This window comes from Molothrus aeneus, chromosome 5 (assembly GCF_037042795.1).
Source record: "Molothrus aeneus isolate 106 chromosome 5, BPBGC_Maene_1.0, whole genome shotgun sequence".
In the NCBI taxonomy this organism is placed as follows: domain Eukaryota; kingdom Metazoa; phylum Chordata; class Aves; order Passeriformes; family Icteridae; genus Molothrus; species Molothrus aeneus.
The window spans coordinates 11,741,475-11,755,708 of record NC_089650.1 but is presented as its reverse complement, the minus strand read 5'-3'; the positions used below and the strand labels follow the sequence as shown (position 1 = coordinate 11,755,708).

The 14,234-nt window shown below is 40.0% G+C and overlaps 1 protein-coding gene across 8 annotated transcripts in view; it reads right to left on the bottom strand.

The window, feature by feature from the left end:
- Positions 1-14,234, bottom strand: part of BICD1 (BICD cargo adaptor 1) — a 172,066-nt gene that overhangs the window by 18,903 nt on the left and 138,929 nt on the right. For 3 of the 8 annotated variants that reach the window (XM_066549536.1, XM_066549540.1, XM_066549538.1), the window contains exon 7: positions 7,530-7,737. In XM_066549536.1, the coding sequence (XP_066405633.1) occupies positions 7,530-7,737 (208 nt within the window). Of the gene's footprint in view, positions 1-6,270; positions 6,462-7,419; positions 7,738-14,234 lie in introns of those variants that run through there. The other 5 variants (XM_066549532.1, XM_066549533.1, XM_066549534.1 and 2 more) reach the window with 4 other exon arrangements.

Below are 14,234 nucleotides of genomic sequence, written 5' to 3'. Positions count from 1 at the left end.
TTAGGGCTTCTATGAAAAACAGATTTTATTTCAGGATTGCTTTCTTTATAAAGTGAAAAAACATAAATAAAAACAAACTAAACTTGTAGAACTGCAGTGAATTCATGCCATAATAGCTAAATCATATTGAAGTAGCTAAATTATGTTGATCAGCATGAAATGTATGGGTTTGGTCTCATCAGTGGCAACTGGAAAGCTAAATGCAAGAGAGGAAAAGCACAGAGTGAAAAGGTCCTGTTCACAGTGGCACCAAGAGGTAAAAGTACATTTAGCCAGCTGAATTCTTCATCAGTTACAGCCAACCAATGTCCTTGGCAAGGACACTGTTCCTCAAATTCAAAATGGCCTCCACAGGGACAACACACCATGCTTGAAGTGGCATAAATATGCACTGCTCATTAAGCTGAGCTAAATGAGCATATCAGATGCAGGACATGGCCCTGAGAGCAGGAAGATATATACATGGATCTGTATATATGCACTGACACTGCTCATCAAACAATGAACACACACAGACACACAAATATGGCATGTTTACAGAACCCAAAGAAAACAGGACAATGCAGAACAAAAAAAGAGAACATAGATAATAAGTAAATAATGATTGAATTATCCCTTTTGTGAAGAGCATCATATTCAGGTTTAAAAAAAAAAACCCTTACAAGTGACTTTTTAAAAAACCTACTCAAAACACATAAAATCCATTTTTCATGAAGAACAGAGACAGATTAAACCAATATTTCATGACTCTCACAACAGCCAGTGGCCTGTCTGATTGCACAAGCTCAGAGACATCTTGCAGGTACAGGATCATCATCAACACAAGTACATTCCCAGGAGATAAAAATACAACATACTTTCTTGGAAGGATCGTCCGTGGATCTCTAATGAAGCAAAATGCAATTTGTACTCAGACTAAATTTGTGTTACCAGAATAAAGCTGTGGGGATTTTTTTAAAAAATAATGTTTCTGAAGAACTTCCATGCTTTGGATTGGTTGGATGAAGGAAATCAAACTTTCCTGAGAGAACAATTCAGAACAGTTCAGCCTGACTAGTTAAATATTATATGGCTGCATATCTTATATAATAGCGGTGGCTTGGTTAACCACCTGTCCTGCTTTTCAAGAATAAACTCTTTCACTTAACGTACAGAAAAATTCACATTGTTAAGAGCTCATTATAAAATTATCTGACTTAAAATCAGCACAGAAAGGAGTATCTAGATGCTAATCATGTTGGTTTTCCTCTTCATCAATCTATAAAATTCATTCCCAAAAGAGAAATAAGAAATATTTAAAACTCCTCACTGTGTAACCTGAGCAATCACAAAGATCTACAAAACACCCCCCTGGCAAAATTCATTTCTGAGCTGACAGTGTTCCTCAAAGGACTTCCTCCACAACCATTTCTAAAAGAAGCTGTGCTTTCTGTGTGCAGATTTCTGACAGTCCTGCTGTTTCAAAATTGAGATGTGCATAAAAAAGCAAAGTTGAGTTTTGGAGCAATGCCTACAGCAGCAAGGCTTAGAAATCTGTGAGGCACTTTCATTGGTATTTCAGCTCAAAAGCAAAGCTGAAACTGGTTTTGGTAAAATACTCCTAAACAAACAAAAAATGTACACAGCTAAAGACCTTGAATGTAAACCCTTTTCATCACACAAGGAAAGGACACAAACCTGCTATCAAAAATGTATTTCCCTGGCCTGTACACAGGCACACCTCTCCAAACAGCTTCCTCTGCAGAGAGGTATCAGCCTGAAAAATCTCTGCTCATTTTCCCAACCTCTGCATCCAAAATGGAAGGGAGCTTCTACTCACAACACACCTTTTGAAGAGGATTTCCCATCTCTTCACACTACTTAAGCAAGATGAAGCAAGCAGGAGGGGCAAAACCAACAATCTTGCCCCAAATGCAAAGTTCCAGTTTAAAGTTATTTAAAGAAAAATTCAGAAGGAACATGAGCTTCTGATTGCACAAAGAATAATCTTTTATAGAATATTGTGGAAAGTCACATCTAAAACACTGCACTTCTGAAAAGCTCAAAATCCAGAAAGAACAAATATTTTAAAATAGCATGAGAGTGTATTCCTCATCCCTTGAGCCAAGAGGGGTTACTTAATACCTCACATGGCCAATCAAAAGCCCTTAATTCCCTATAACACTAAGTACCACCCTAGTCAGAAGACCCTCTGATCCTTGTTGTGTTAAATTGTGTTTGTGCTACATCAAACAGATCAATGCACACCCAGGTTTCTTACCTATTCTTCACATTTTAAACCACTCTCAGTGTAAAGGCAAGTAGCAAAGACAACTCTTCAGCAATTTCCCTTGAGCTCCAGCTTAAAGATTTAATTGTAAGACTTCCTAGGACCTCAATGTTTAGATCATTGAAATTTTTTATTTTAATTTTCCTTGTTAGCTTTAAAAATACTTTCCACCTACAGATGCTGTAAGCTAATTCTTGGTGACACTCTAGGAATTGCCTTTGGGATAGAGTTTTTACAAATGAAGCTAAATTTTATGGTAAGAATGCAAACCAACAAACAAGAGCTAGTTATTTGTATCATATTGTGACTCATATTTGATTTGCTGAAAGTATAGAGCTACGTCAGAAATTAATCTTGGATTATTTTTTCAGTAAGAGTAACTATTATATACCCTTAATTATGTATGGTAGGTGGTGAGCTCAGTGCCTGAGCAGTTGCTGTACTATTATGTGGCATTCTTTGTGCTGTCTTTATCTTCCACATCAGTCTCTTCTTGTGGGAATTAAATGCCAGGCTGTAAATCACTCTTGAAAGGCAGCTGAAAAGCAAGCGTGCTTTCAGATTTAATGTGCTTTCAGAAATGAGTGACCCCACAAAACCACCAAATTTTGCAGATTTCTTCTTTTTTGGGGTTTTTTCAGAGGTTTTTAGAAGAGGCATTTTATGAAATGATTTGTAACAATGAAGAACAATTAAGCCCTACAAAAATACACAATTTTGATCATAGCAAACTGGCATGGTTCTCTTGAAATCCATGGGTCTATCCTAGCTTGGGTCAAACAAATATCTGACCTCAGCTGGGCTTGGAATCTGAGGGAAATTTGTTACATTTAAGGCTGCTACGTTCCTTTTTCTATTGTGATAAAATAAAATAGATATGACCATACAGATTTCTATAAAAGGAAGGATTGCTCATTATGATCTCATGATCTGCGTTCCTTCAAAATATAAAATACTTTACTTTTTACAGTGTTTTCCTGTGTGGGATTTTAAATACTAAGCATAAACAATAGGGGAAAGAAGCATCCGCCACACTTTGTTTGGACAGCGCTCCAACAAAGGAGATTCTCAGGTGGTTTGTTGGTGACCCTGAGGGAGAACTGCAGCCACTGGTAACTGTCCTTCTCATAACCTGTTGGGAAACCTTTTACTTCAGGTCCATCTTCTACATAAGGATCTTGATTCAAATTTAAGCTAAAATAGCAGAACTTTATATTCAACTTTTGGAACTGCCACGCTAAAGTATCTGGCAGGGAAAAGAGTGTTGTCAAGACAGATACTACAGGAGACCTTTTTAGTCTTGTTTTTTCCTCAAAGAGGTTGAGAGACCCATATTTTGTATTTGGGACTGTAGTATATTAAGAGGCACCTATTGACTTCATATTCAAGGAGTTTGAACACAACACAAGGAAAGGTAATTTGGCAGTGATTACACACTGCCAAACCTAGCACTAGGCTTTCTATATGCCCAGACTTTTTCATGTAGTTAGGAAAACAAATACAAACTCATCCAAAGGTGGGCTAGAATTGTGCTGGGCACATACTGGCTGTTATCAGAAGCATAAAGACTTGAAAGATTAAAAATACATGTCAGCAGAACAGAAGCAAAGAAGAAACAAAGAACAAAGTTAAATGCATGCCATTACCTAGGAGAAACGGAACAGGATACTTTGGAAGAGCCCCAGTGGTATTTTTAGCCCCTGCAGGCAGTTAGGAGCCATTAGTTCAATTAGGAAGCCCAGATCAAGTCGTGCTGCCTCAGCTTTGTGTCAGAGGTACCTGCGGGCTGATCTAAAGCCGAAGGCATTCAAGCGGAAATGGAGCAGGACATGACAATCTCTTGCTTAAGAGGTCTTCAATTCAGCTCCTCTTCCTCTGCCCTAAATCATCTCTCCCTCTCCAGGTATCCAGCAGCAGCCTCTTGTGCCAAGCACCAAGTCCAGAAGAAGGAGCAAGAGAAACACAGGCACAGCTCGCTACTGGCACAGGGCTCATGGGGCAGAGGAACCTGCCCTGCTTGTCCTGCCACCAACTTCAGCTATTTTGGCTCTTGGTCTCCATCTCCAAGCAAACACATTGCCAGTTAAAGCCTCCCAGTCCCCACATGCCTGGGAGCTCATGAAAGGATAGGGAAGCTCTCACATCACACAGGTGAAAAATCCTTGTGAAGGAAATAATTCACAAATTTAAAAGAACAAAATCAAAACGTGTTTCTGTTTTATGTAGATTTGATTAATTCTCACTCTGCTCCTGGGGACTCAGCCTCAAGCCAAGCTCCACTTTGCTTCACAGCGTTTGAGTTTGGATGCTACTTTTTTGCACCCTCTCTAATGAAGAAGCAGGTGTGGGTTGCTACGCTTTTTGCTGCCTTGCTTGACTGCAAAACTCATCTGAGAACAAAAGCTCTTTGTGAGACAAGGCTTTAAACATTCTTAATAAAAGCAGCAGAATAACATTCTTCACTGTTCCTTACTTTCAGGAAATAGATAATTAGACAGATGGCAAAAAATCCTACTTGGTGCATCATTCCTTTCATCTGTTAACAACAGTAAGAAATCTTCAGAAACTGGTAAAAACAATGATGAATAATTCCCTGCTTAATCCTGAACTAACCTTGTCCTGCCAACACTGAAATCTGAATGCTCAGAAAATCTCAGGTTTGGACCTGTCAGTTTCACAGGCTGAGACTAAAGCATGTGATGATATAAAATTCTGACAAATACATTCAGAAGGCTGAGATTATTGCAGATTCATAAGGACAACTGTAACATAAATCAGTGACCTGTCTCAAGACCCTTACACTTTAAATATGTAGAGATGTACCTAAAGTGACAGGTAAGACTCCAGATAAACAACTTTCTGGACAATTCTACCACTCAGGCTGCTTCATCCTTTGGTCTCTGTTACTGGACAAAAAGACTGTGTCAGTGTTTCTCAATCTGTGGTCCACACATATGTGATGTTCCACGAGATATCAGATGCTTCTTTCCCCCCACTCCCACGTTTTTCTCCTCAGGAGACAGCTCTTTGATTCATTTACTGCAACACACCCTAGGAGAATGTCTGGTTTAGACTCTCTGCAGTTTTACTTGTCCTCTGAGTGGGTGTTACTTGCCTGGCACTACTTAAAGGCAGTTCTGACACTGATGGCACTAGGTAGGAAATATAACCTACTACAAGGTACTGCTCAGCTTCCCAGAATAAACATTTACTCCAGCAGAAACTACTTTTATGGGTTTTAGCTTTCATATTTTCTACTTATGTTTTTTGTGTATAACATATTTCAAAACAAAGAATTGACAAAATTACCACCAGACAAGACTGTGCCCAGTTAAAGGCTAAAGGTCCTGCTCAGGTGCAGAAGATAAGAAATTATTAGCTGTTCTCTCAGGAGAGAGAAAAGAGAGAAAGCTATCACATCTTTGAAATGTCATCCCAGTTTGCATTTTCTTTCTGTGCCTCATTCAAAGCAGATGCTACGTTTTGGCAGGAAATTAAGAGCAAAACCTTCCTGCACAGATTAATTTCATGACTCAATTTGTATAAAAAAAGCCTTCTGTGAGTTGAACACCACCCTTTGGAAAAACCTGACTGGATGCTCCAGGGTGAGAAGAGGGGTGCTGTGGAGGCTCCTGCACACTGCCAGCCACTCCCTCGCTGGTGCTCACACCTCTGACTCCTCTATCCCATGGGATTTGTGTCTTCCAGGGGAAACTACCAATGCCACCAGCAGGCTAAGCTCCACCCAGGCACAGGGGTGCAGCCTCTGTGGATGCCAGTGGGACTGCACCCACATGTACCACAGCAGGACTTTCCACACTGCATCTGAAACCAGTTTGGGCCACTGCCAGCAGAACGTCATCTCCTGCCACCCGTGACACAGGAGGAGACATTTTGCTTTTCAAGAAGGTGCCCAAATTAAATTGCATCTGCAGTGTTGGGAGGGTCCCCTGCTCTGCTAACCACTCAGCACCACATGCACCCAAGGAAAAAATGTTTACCTGGTATGGCCACGGTTAACCTTTTTTCCTTGCTGAGACGGTGCCCATGGATGAATTCACTCATGGAAGGGGGGCCCCTCAGAAGATATGATTCTGTGGAGGCGGGATGAGGGGGGGCTCTTAATAATTTCTGGAGGTAGGTCCCTGAAGTCCTGGGATGGCTCTGATCACAAAGGGAAGGTGAGAATAGTCTTGCAGGAGATCCAAGAAAAATACATATGGAAACAAAAGAGTTTTACTTTAATTACCTTTCAAAGCCTCATGAATGACAATATCATCTTAACTTGCTTAACAGGTAAAAATCAACTATCATTGACACCCCATGTCATTTCCAGAGCAGGACACCTTGCCTGCATTGGAAATCCTCCTTCACCTTAGAGAAAGAGGAAATGAGGTTGGGTTGTATCTCAGCATCCTCAAGTCAGCTTGTACAAGGTTCCCTGATTGTTCTCTTCATTTTGCAATGTGATTAGAGCATACAAGAAAAGGGGATGATTATCTAGGACTCTCTAACAGAGTCCCCTTCATCTTCAAAACCATGGAGATGCCCACACCTAGAGAGTTTTGGCAGGGGCAGGCACAAGACATGAGCTCACTGCTTGAACAGCAAAATATTTGCATTAGGTTATGAATGGCAGCCATCCCATTCAAAAGGTTTCTTGCTCCCGTGTAGAAAAATTGATCGGAGTGAACACATCCATATTCTTTTCACACTGATAAAGAACAAGTGAGCACCAGAGCTAAACAAAGGAAGGCAGCTTCTTTCATATTAAGCACTAAAATGCTCATAGAGCACAATCCTTCTTTTATTTCAGATGCTCATTAGGGAAAACTTAAAGAAAACTTGTTAAAGAAAATACATTCACACTTAATATTAAAGACATACAAGATGCACCGAGACACTGACAGAATATAGTTTAAAACACTGCATTCAGAAGGAGGAAATAACAGTGAGTAGGTGGATCAGAACCACATGTTGCCAGGCTTTGAATTTCATACTCATATCCTCCCCGCCTCCTTCTCCCCAGTCAAAGGACGGAAAGAAAAAAATAAAAATAAAGAAAGGAATCATTATGTTCATAATTCAGTGAACGACTTTAATGCAAGTCTGGCTACTGCACTGTACTGTAAAGATCACTGCATGCATACCTTTTCCTCTGAGTGCCACTGCTGACCAGTAAGTTTGGTTGCTGTGGGCCCTGACTATGCAGGAGGAAAGTGTCTATGCTTGGCACGGTGGCTGATGCCTCCTCACTTACTTTAGGGCTGCCGATCTTGCTCTTTCCCAGCTTGCCTTTGCTGCGCCGCGACTGCTCGTGGTCGAACTCTAAATCCTCCAGTCGCTGGGTCAGGGCAAGCTTTTGCTGGATAGCCATGCGCAGCAGAGAGTTCAGGGTCTTCTTCTCATCCTCTGCAGCTGCCAGCTGCCTCTGCATCTCATCCAGCTGTGTGACGTACTCATCACACCTGCAGAAAAACAGGGCAGAGATCTGGGGAAGCAGCCCAAGGACCGACTCTACCTGTGAGCACATTCCCAGGCTTCTGTTACAGAGCCAGACTCAGATCCCAGCTTTTGCTGCCCCTAATCCTGGCAGCAGGCAGCCTGAATTCTTCTGTTCCCCTCTGAATCAATTTGGACTTGGATCTGAATGTTCCATTCAGCAAGAATGGAACTTCCCATTCAGCAAGACAACCTGTGCCTATATTAACATAGTTTATGACAATGTAACGTGTTTCTGATGCACATAAAAAGCAATTAGAGGGGAGGTATGGGATTATTTCCAGTTCAGACCACAAATAACAAATTTGGGTGCTGCTTCTACCAGTAAGTAACCATAGATAATAATGCTACCAATTAGAAAATACTATTTTCCACAGGCAGTAATATCCGCTTCAAGAGAGTATTACAAAAAAAAGACTGCAAGCAGTTTGAACACTTGACACACCAGATTTTGTGAAATGAGAAACCTTCCATTATTTACCCTTGTTAACCACTTATTACCATGATTACCATTAGTTACCACTGATTAAAAGGATACTATTAGGAAACCCCACACCTGGAAGGTATTTCACATTTACTGTTCAATCTCTTGGAGGTGCATTCATCGCTACTCCTTTTTAATCCTCAGCCTTTTTTACCCACATGAAAAATTATCTTTTCATTTGCTTTAGATCTCTGAGAACTAAAACCACCTTTCTTATGATTTTGTTCCATTTAAGACCAAGTTCAATTTATTTCTGCTTTTAGCAAAACTTCCCAAACTTAACAGGAAAAGCAAAACATTTCAAAATTGTCTTAAAACACTTTTTGAAGTGAAATAGCCTCAGTTTGACAGCAATAGACCATCTAATCAGTAAGCACCAAGAGCAATAAAACTAAATGTATCCCAGCAGTAAGATGCTTCACAGACAGCAGTACTGCCTGACCATCAGACATTTGTGGAAACACCCTAGGATTTTTCATGTTGAATGATGCAGCTTTCACCAGATCTCCTTCCCACAAGATCTGGGTGAATCAAAATAACTTTGCTGTGTAATTGCAATTGTGTAATGGATGAGGATGTAATTTTATCAGTATCACTTACAGAAAGCAAGCATAGAAAACTATTTTAGTCTTCCTTATCAAAATGGGTGATGCAATAAACTTGAATTATTGCAAACTGAGGGATGAAAGTAATTTCTCTGAAATTTTAATCTTCCCCTTGGGAAACAGAACCAAAGTATACTTGAAAATGTGTAGTTAGTTATTCTTCACACACAAATACTTACATATATATTGCACTTCCCTTTTGAACAATTCAGGCACTGCAAGCAAAATTACTGTGTCAGATACAGCTTCATCTACCATTTCAGTATTATCTTTCTTCTACAGGACCTTAATAAGCATGACTCTTGCTACCCAAGCCTTGAGGAAAAGAGGTATTTATGAAATGCCAGCTGGCTTAAAGCCAACATGCACACCTATTTCTGCTCCAGGCTGTGAGATGCATGTTGATGCTCAAGTCAGTTTCCTTGACAGAGACATGAAATTAGCATTCTGAATATTACATCCTATTTCAAATTAATTTACTTTAATGTCTCATTCTTGTAACCAGATGGGTCTTGTATCCTTGTCCTTTATTCTCTCCTGCTTTCCTCTTTGTCCAAGAGACCTCATTTGTTTCCAAACATGTTTCCTGTTGAAAATTTTTAGATGTAACACCTGCAGCAACTCCTGTGGCACACGGCCACTAGAGGAATGAATTGCCTTCCATTAATATGCCAGTACATCAGTTTTGGTTTTGGAAAAAGACTGATTTTTCTCAGGCATTAGAAGGTAGTTTTGGTATTTGCACATCCGATTTGTAAAACAGCCCAACCAAATCATTAAGAAACACATGCCATGAAGGTGGATATTCCTAATGCAGTCTTTGATGAACTTGCTATAAACTATATCAAGCTGTCTTGAGAAATCTGCATATACTAGATGCTATTAGCTGGTCTCATATTTGAGACAACACCAGTCTCATGAATACATTTTCCAGCTGTTCTGATTAATTACATGTTTTCATGTCCTTCCTAGAAGTGTCCCAATAAGTGCAAGTCCACTTATTTTTTTTTTTTTGAGAAAGTTTAAAAGAAAGGTTGAACCTAAATCATGCAAGTAAAGGCCTCAATTAACTTTAGAAACTGCTGAATTACCAGCCTCAGATCTCCTGGAATTTTGCAGCAGAGAAGGTTATTCTGTGTAGTGGGAGGTAACAACTGCCTGCAGCCACAGCATTTCCCTTCACTGAGATATTTCCAGCTATGTGCAAGTGTGGGATAAAAGGAGAAGTGTTTCCAATTAAAAAATAAAAAAGCATTGCACACATCTATATTGCCTTTCACCCACACATTTGATAAACATTCATCAAGTCTCACAGAAGGAAGAAAAAGGTTAAGGATCTCCTAAGAGAAAAGGGTAAAGAGCTCCTAGGAGAGATGACTTCTGGCATGGCAGAGACCATTGCAGGGCTGCAGGATACTCCAGGGCTCTGAATGGGTTTCAGGAGGGTTCAAATAGTAATAGCAAAATTTATGTTATGTCCTACTGAGTCAGAACTCTTCCCTAGTTTCCCTCTTGCCCCAGTACAGGTTGTAAGCTGCAAGTGACTATTAAATAAACAGCACTGTTTTCTTGCTGTCTGCTGGTGTACTTAGAGCAAAAGTCAAGGTTTCACCTATTTTTCATTTCTCTCATCTCAGAATGCAAGCAGACAGACACATAAGCCCACTTATTTTTTATGAACTGATCCAAGAAGCTTATATAGGATTTTGAGGGATTTCTGGTTCCATCTATCCCTCTCGTCTAGGAACATCAACTAAATACCAAATCAGGCTTATGTGTAATTTAGGTAACATAAATCATAGCAGAGCTTGAGCTAAAACCCAGTGACACTGACAGTGACAGGTCTCTGCTCTAACTAGATAATCATAATTCTCTTCTGTTCAAAAATGTTTTCTCAGCTCCAGGATCTGTTCAATCTTCCTACTCAGTCTCTTCAGCACACATTTTTCTTTTAAAATTATCATAAGAAAATATTTTGATGGATAAAGAATAAGATCCATCCATGCAGTGTCAGGACTATGGCAATGCTTCCTGCTCTCTCCTGTTACACATCTCAATTTAGGCTGGCAAAGTAAGCAGACTCAGTGAAGTTTGCTTCCTGAATAGCTTAAGGATCCTGTTTAAAAGTAGTTCCTTCTATCCTTCAGCTCAGGACTTCCTCTCTCAGGACAACACCTACTCTAGATTGGAAAACTAATGTTTTAAATTATTATTTATTGTTCCTCTGGATAAGTGCTGCTCACTGCTTCACAAACACAGACCACACTCTTATCCTGGGTCAGAACTCAGGGTGAGAGTGAGGGGAAACAACAGGAGGGGCAGGAAAGGTTTCTTTGGGAATTCCTCATTTTCTCTGGGAATACCAGAAGCAGCCCATCACAAAATAAGCAGGTTAAAGGCTGCACATGGTACTGGTATCTAACAGAAACTTCAGCTCTGTATTGCAAATCCCTTGAATCCCACAAAAGAGGTTTTATATGCTGTAGCTTTCTTTTTCTAAGAGAGGTGTTCCAGGAAATATTCTTGACAGGTCTGAAGCATATAAATCTCAGAAAGGGATCACAAGGCTAATGAAAGAGGAAGGAGGAAGCTGCAGAGATCAGAATGTCAGAGATTTTTGGGTCAAATAAGCTGCTCCAGAAGGAAAAAGGGCAAAAGTAGAGGGACAAGCAGGACAGAATGACTTCTGAGACAAAGAACTGAAAAAAGAGCTTAAGGAGTGAAGGATGAACAAGTTTCAGGAAAAACACAGAAAAAGAAGGCTCCTGCTTTCTGCACAGGGGAGCTTTGGAGGGAAGTGTGAACTTTGCTGTTCAGACCAGAAACAGAAATGCTGTGGCTCTCCTTAGGACATGTGCTATGACCTTTATCCAGTGTATTTGAGGAAGGAAATACACAGTTCCATACAACACCAGATGAACATCCACTTGGGGGCCAAAATGATGCTTTATGGAAAGAGAAAGGATATTGTTCTATCAAACAGTATAAGCAACCATTTTCAGATCTATAATACAACTCTACTATCAGAAGGATGATCTCCCTATGGTACAAATTCAGGAATAATTACCATGTGATGCACTATAACCATGGAAACCAGTGTTTTATTCAACTAAAGACTAAACAATTGCTTTTTTATGCTGAGGGTTGCTACTGCATCTAATGTTACTGCAAAAAAATCTTAGAGCCTTGTATTTTCAAACAGATTTCTCCTCTTCAAAAGACTTGTAGAATATATCAACTCTCTGTCATTTAAACAAATGCTCTTCCAAATGGACTATTTGGAATGAGTCAATGATTTCACCATTTAGGAAGATTGATTTAATTATAAAGGCCATTAAACTCCATGCTAGGGAAGAAAAATGAATATTTTACACCAGAAAAATCTATAGGAGTATAATGATGTGGAAGACCTTGCAGTGAATAATTTTTTATAACTGTGCTCAGAGAATACTGGGCAAAACTTAGGATGTCAAGGGCAGGGACATGTCCCATAGGCCATACATTGAGTGTTTAATCACTACTACATGGAGTTTACCAACAGCAGTAAATTCTTGGGGCAGGATTTATTGCTACTAACATTAGAAATTTTTAAACTAAAAATGTGTAACTCAGCAGGTCACAGAGACGCCTTTTATAGCTCATAGAAGAGGCACAGAAGTTTCTTTACATCCTACACACAAGACATCTAGAAAAGACACCTGGATGAGTGGCATCACTGAAACCTAATTCTCGTGGAGGGAATGCTGCTGCCTCCCATCAGCTCCAGGATCTCCAGTTGCAGACTCAACTGAAGTCTGCACTCAGGATGCCCAAATTGTGTAAGGAGCATTCAGTACACCAACAATCTAACATTCCCTTTAACTTCTAAAGCTTTGGAAACTACTTTTACCTCATATATTGATGATTTATGGCTCATTCAGGACCCTTGTTTTGCTTCATGCTCACGAGGCCACTCCTCTGCTCCAGAGTTACCTGCCTTCCATGAGCTCTTACAGAGTTAGAACACTCCTGTGTCTCCTAGAGTAAGGAGCTTGCACAGAAAGGTCAACACATGCATTTCCAACACACACACACAACTCTCCTTTGTGGAAGAAAACCTTTAGATGCCAATGAAATCAATCAGGCTACCTTGGTTCACACCACCTGCTGAGCTGGGTCTTCGTTTCCATTATGTCGCTACACGTGCTCCTCTGACGAAGGACCTATGATGAATTTGTACACAGCACCAATGTCATGACATATAAATGCCCCTTTTCTCCTTCCTTCCCACTTCTCCCAGCTGCTGCTGCCACTGTCACCAAGCAAAAAAGCACCTTAGAAGGCTGGAAGTGGTGCGATGTCACTGCCAGCAGCACTGAAGAGATGTTGGCAGAAGGCACAAAGATATCATTTATGGACTAAGGTACAAACAAGAAATCTGTATTGTGTTTGACCAGAAGAGGGAGGAAAAAAGTATTTCTGTATTTCCAAAATAAGAATTTATTTATTAAAATGCTAGAGCTTTAAAAAAAAAAAAAAGATTTGTAGGTAACCTTTTAAAAAGCAGCTAAGATGAAAAGACAGTCTTAAGCTGTGGCAGGGGAGGTCTAGGTGGTCATTAGGAAGAATTTCTTCACAAAAAGAGCTATCAGACATTGGAGTGAACTGCCCAGGGAGGTGGTGGAATCACATCCCTGGGGGTGTTTAAGGAAAGCCTGGACTTGACTCAGTGCCATGGTCTGGATCACAAGGTCTTGTTGGGTCATGGGCTAGACTCAATCTCAGAAGTATTTTCCAACCTAGTTGATTCTGTGATTTTGTGTAAAACCAAAAGCTCTTCTGAAGAAGATGTGGGAGAAGGAAAGATGAAAGTTGATTAATTACTGTCCTGCCAGCAGGAACTATGTTACAGAAGGTAAGTGAAGCTTTTATCCTGTGAAGGAGAAGATAATAAATTGAACATGACAGTGGAAGAAAATAAGAATTTGTGCTGGAGTGGGAAATTACAGTGGCCTTACAATTATTAGCACTGGATTATAGCATAGGCTGGTTGATTAAATAGATTTTACTACTGGTAAGTAATAAATCTCACTGTAATGAAAATGTGGGGTTCTGAAGATCATCATTAACCATATGACAGCTTTACATGACAAAATCACTGCGTACTTCTGAATGGGAAAATCAGCCACATAAATCCACTATTTGATTTCCACTTTAAAAAACCCTATAAATGCAAATATTCTGTAGGCAAATACTGTCATTTATAACACTTTACTCAAGGTTGTATTGACATTGCTATTCTTCAGCTTTATTTTCCAAGACACACATCTCAGCAGCACTTGAAAGCCTGCAAGTTTTGCACAGCGTGCATTCTAGGACTCATTCACCTTCATCC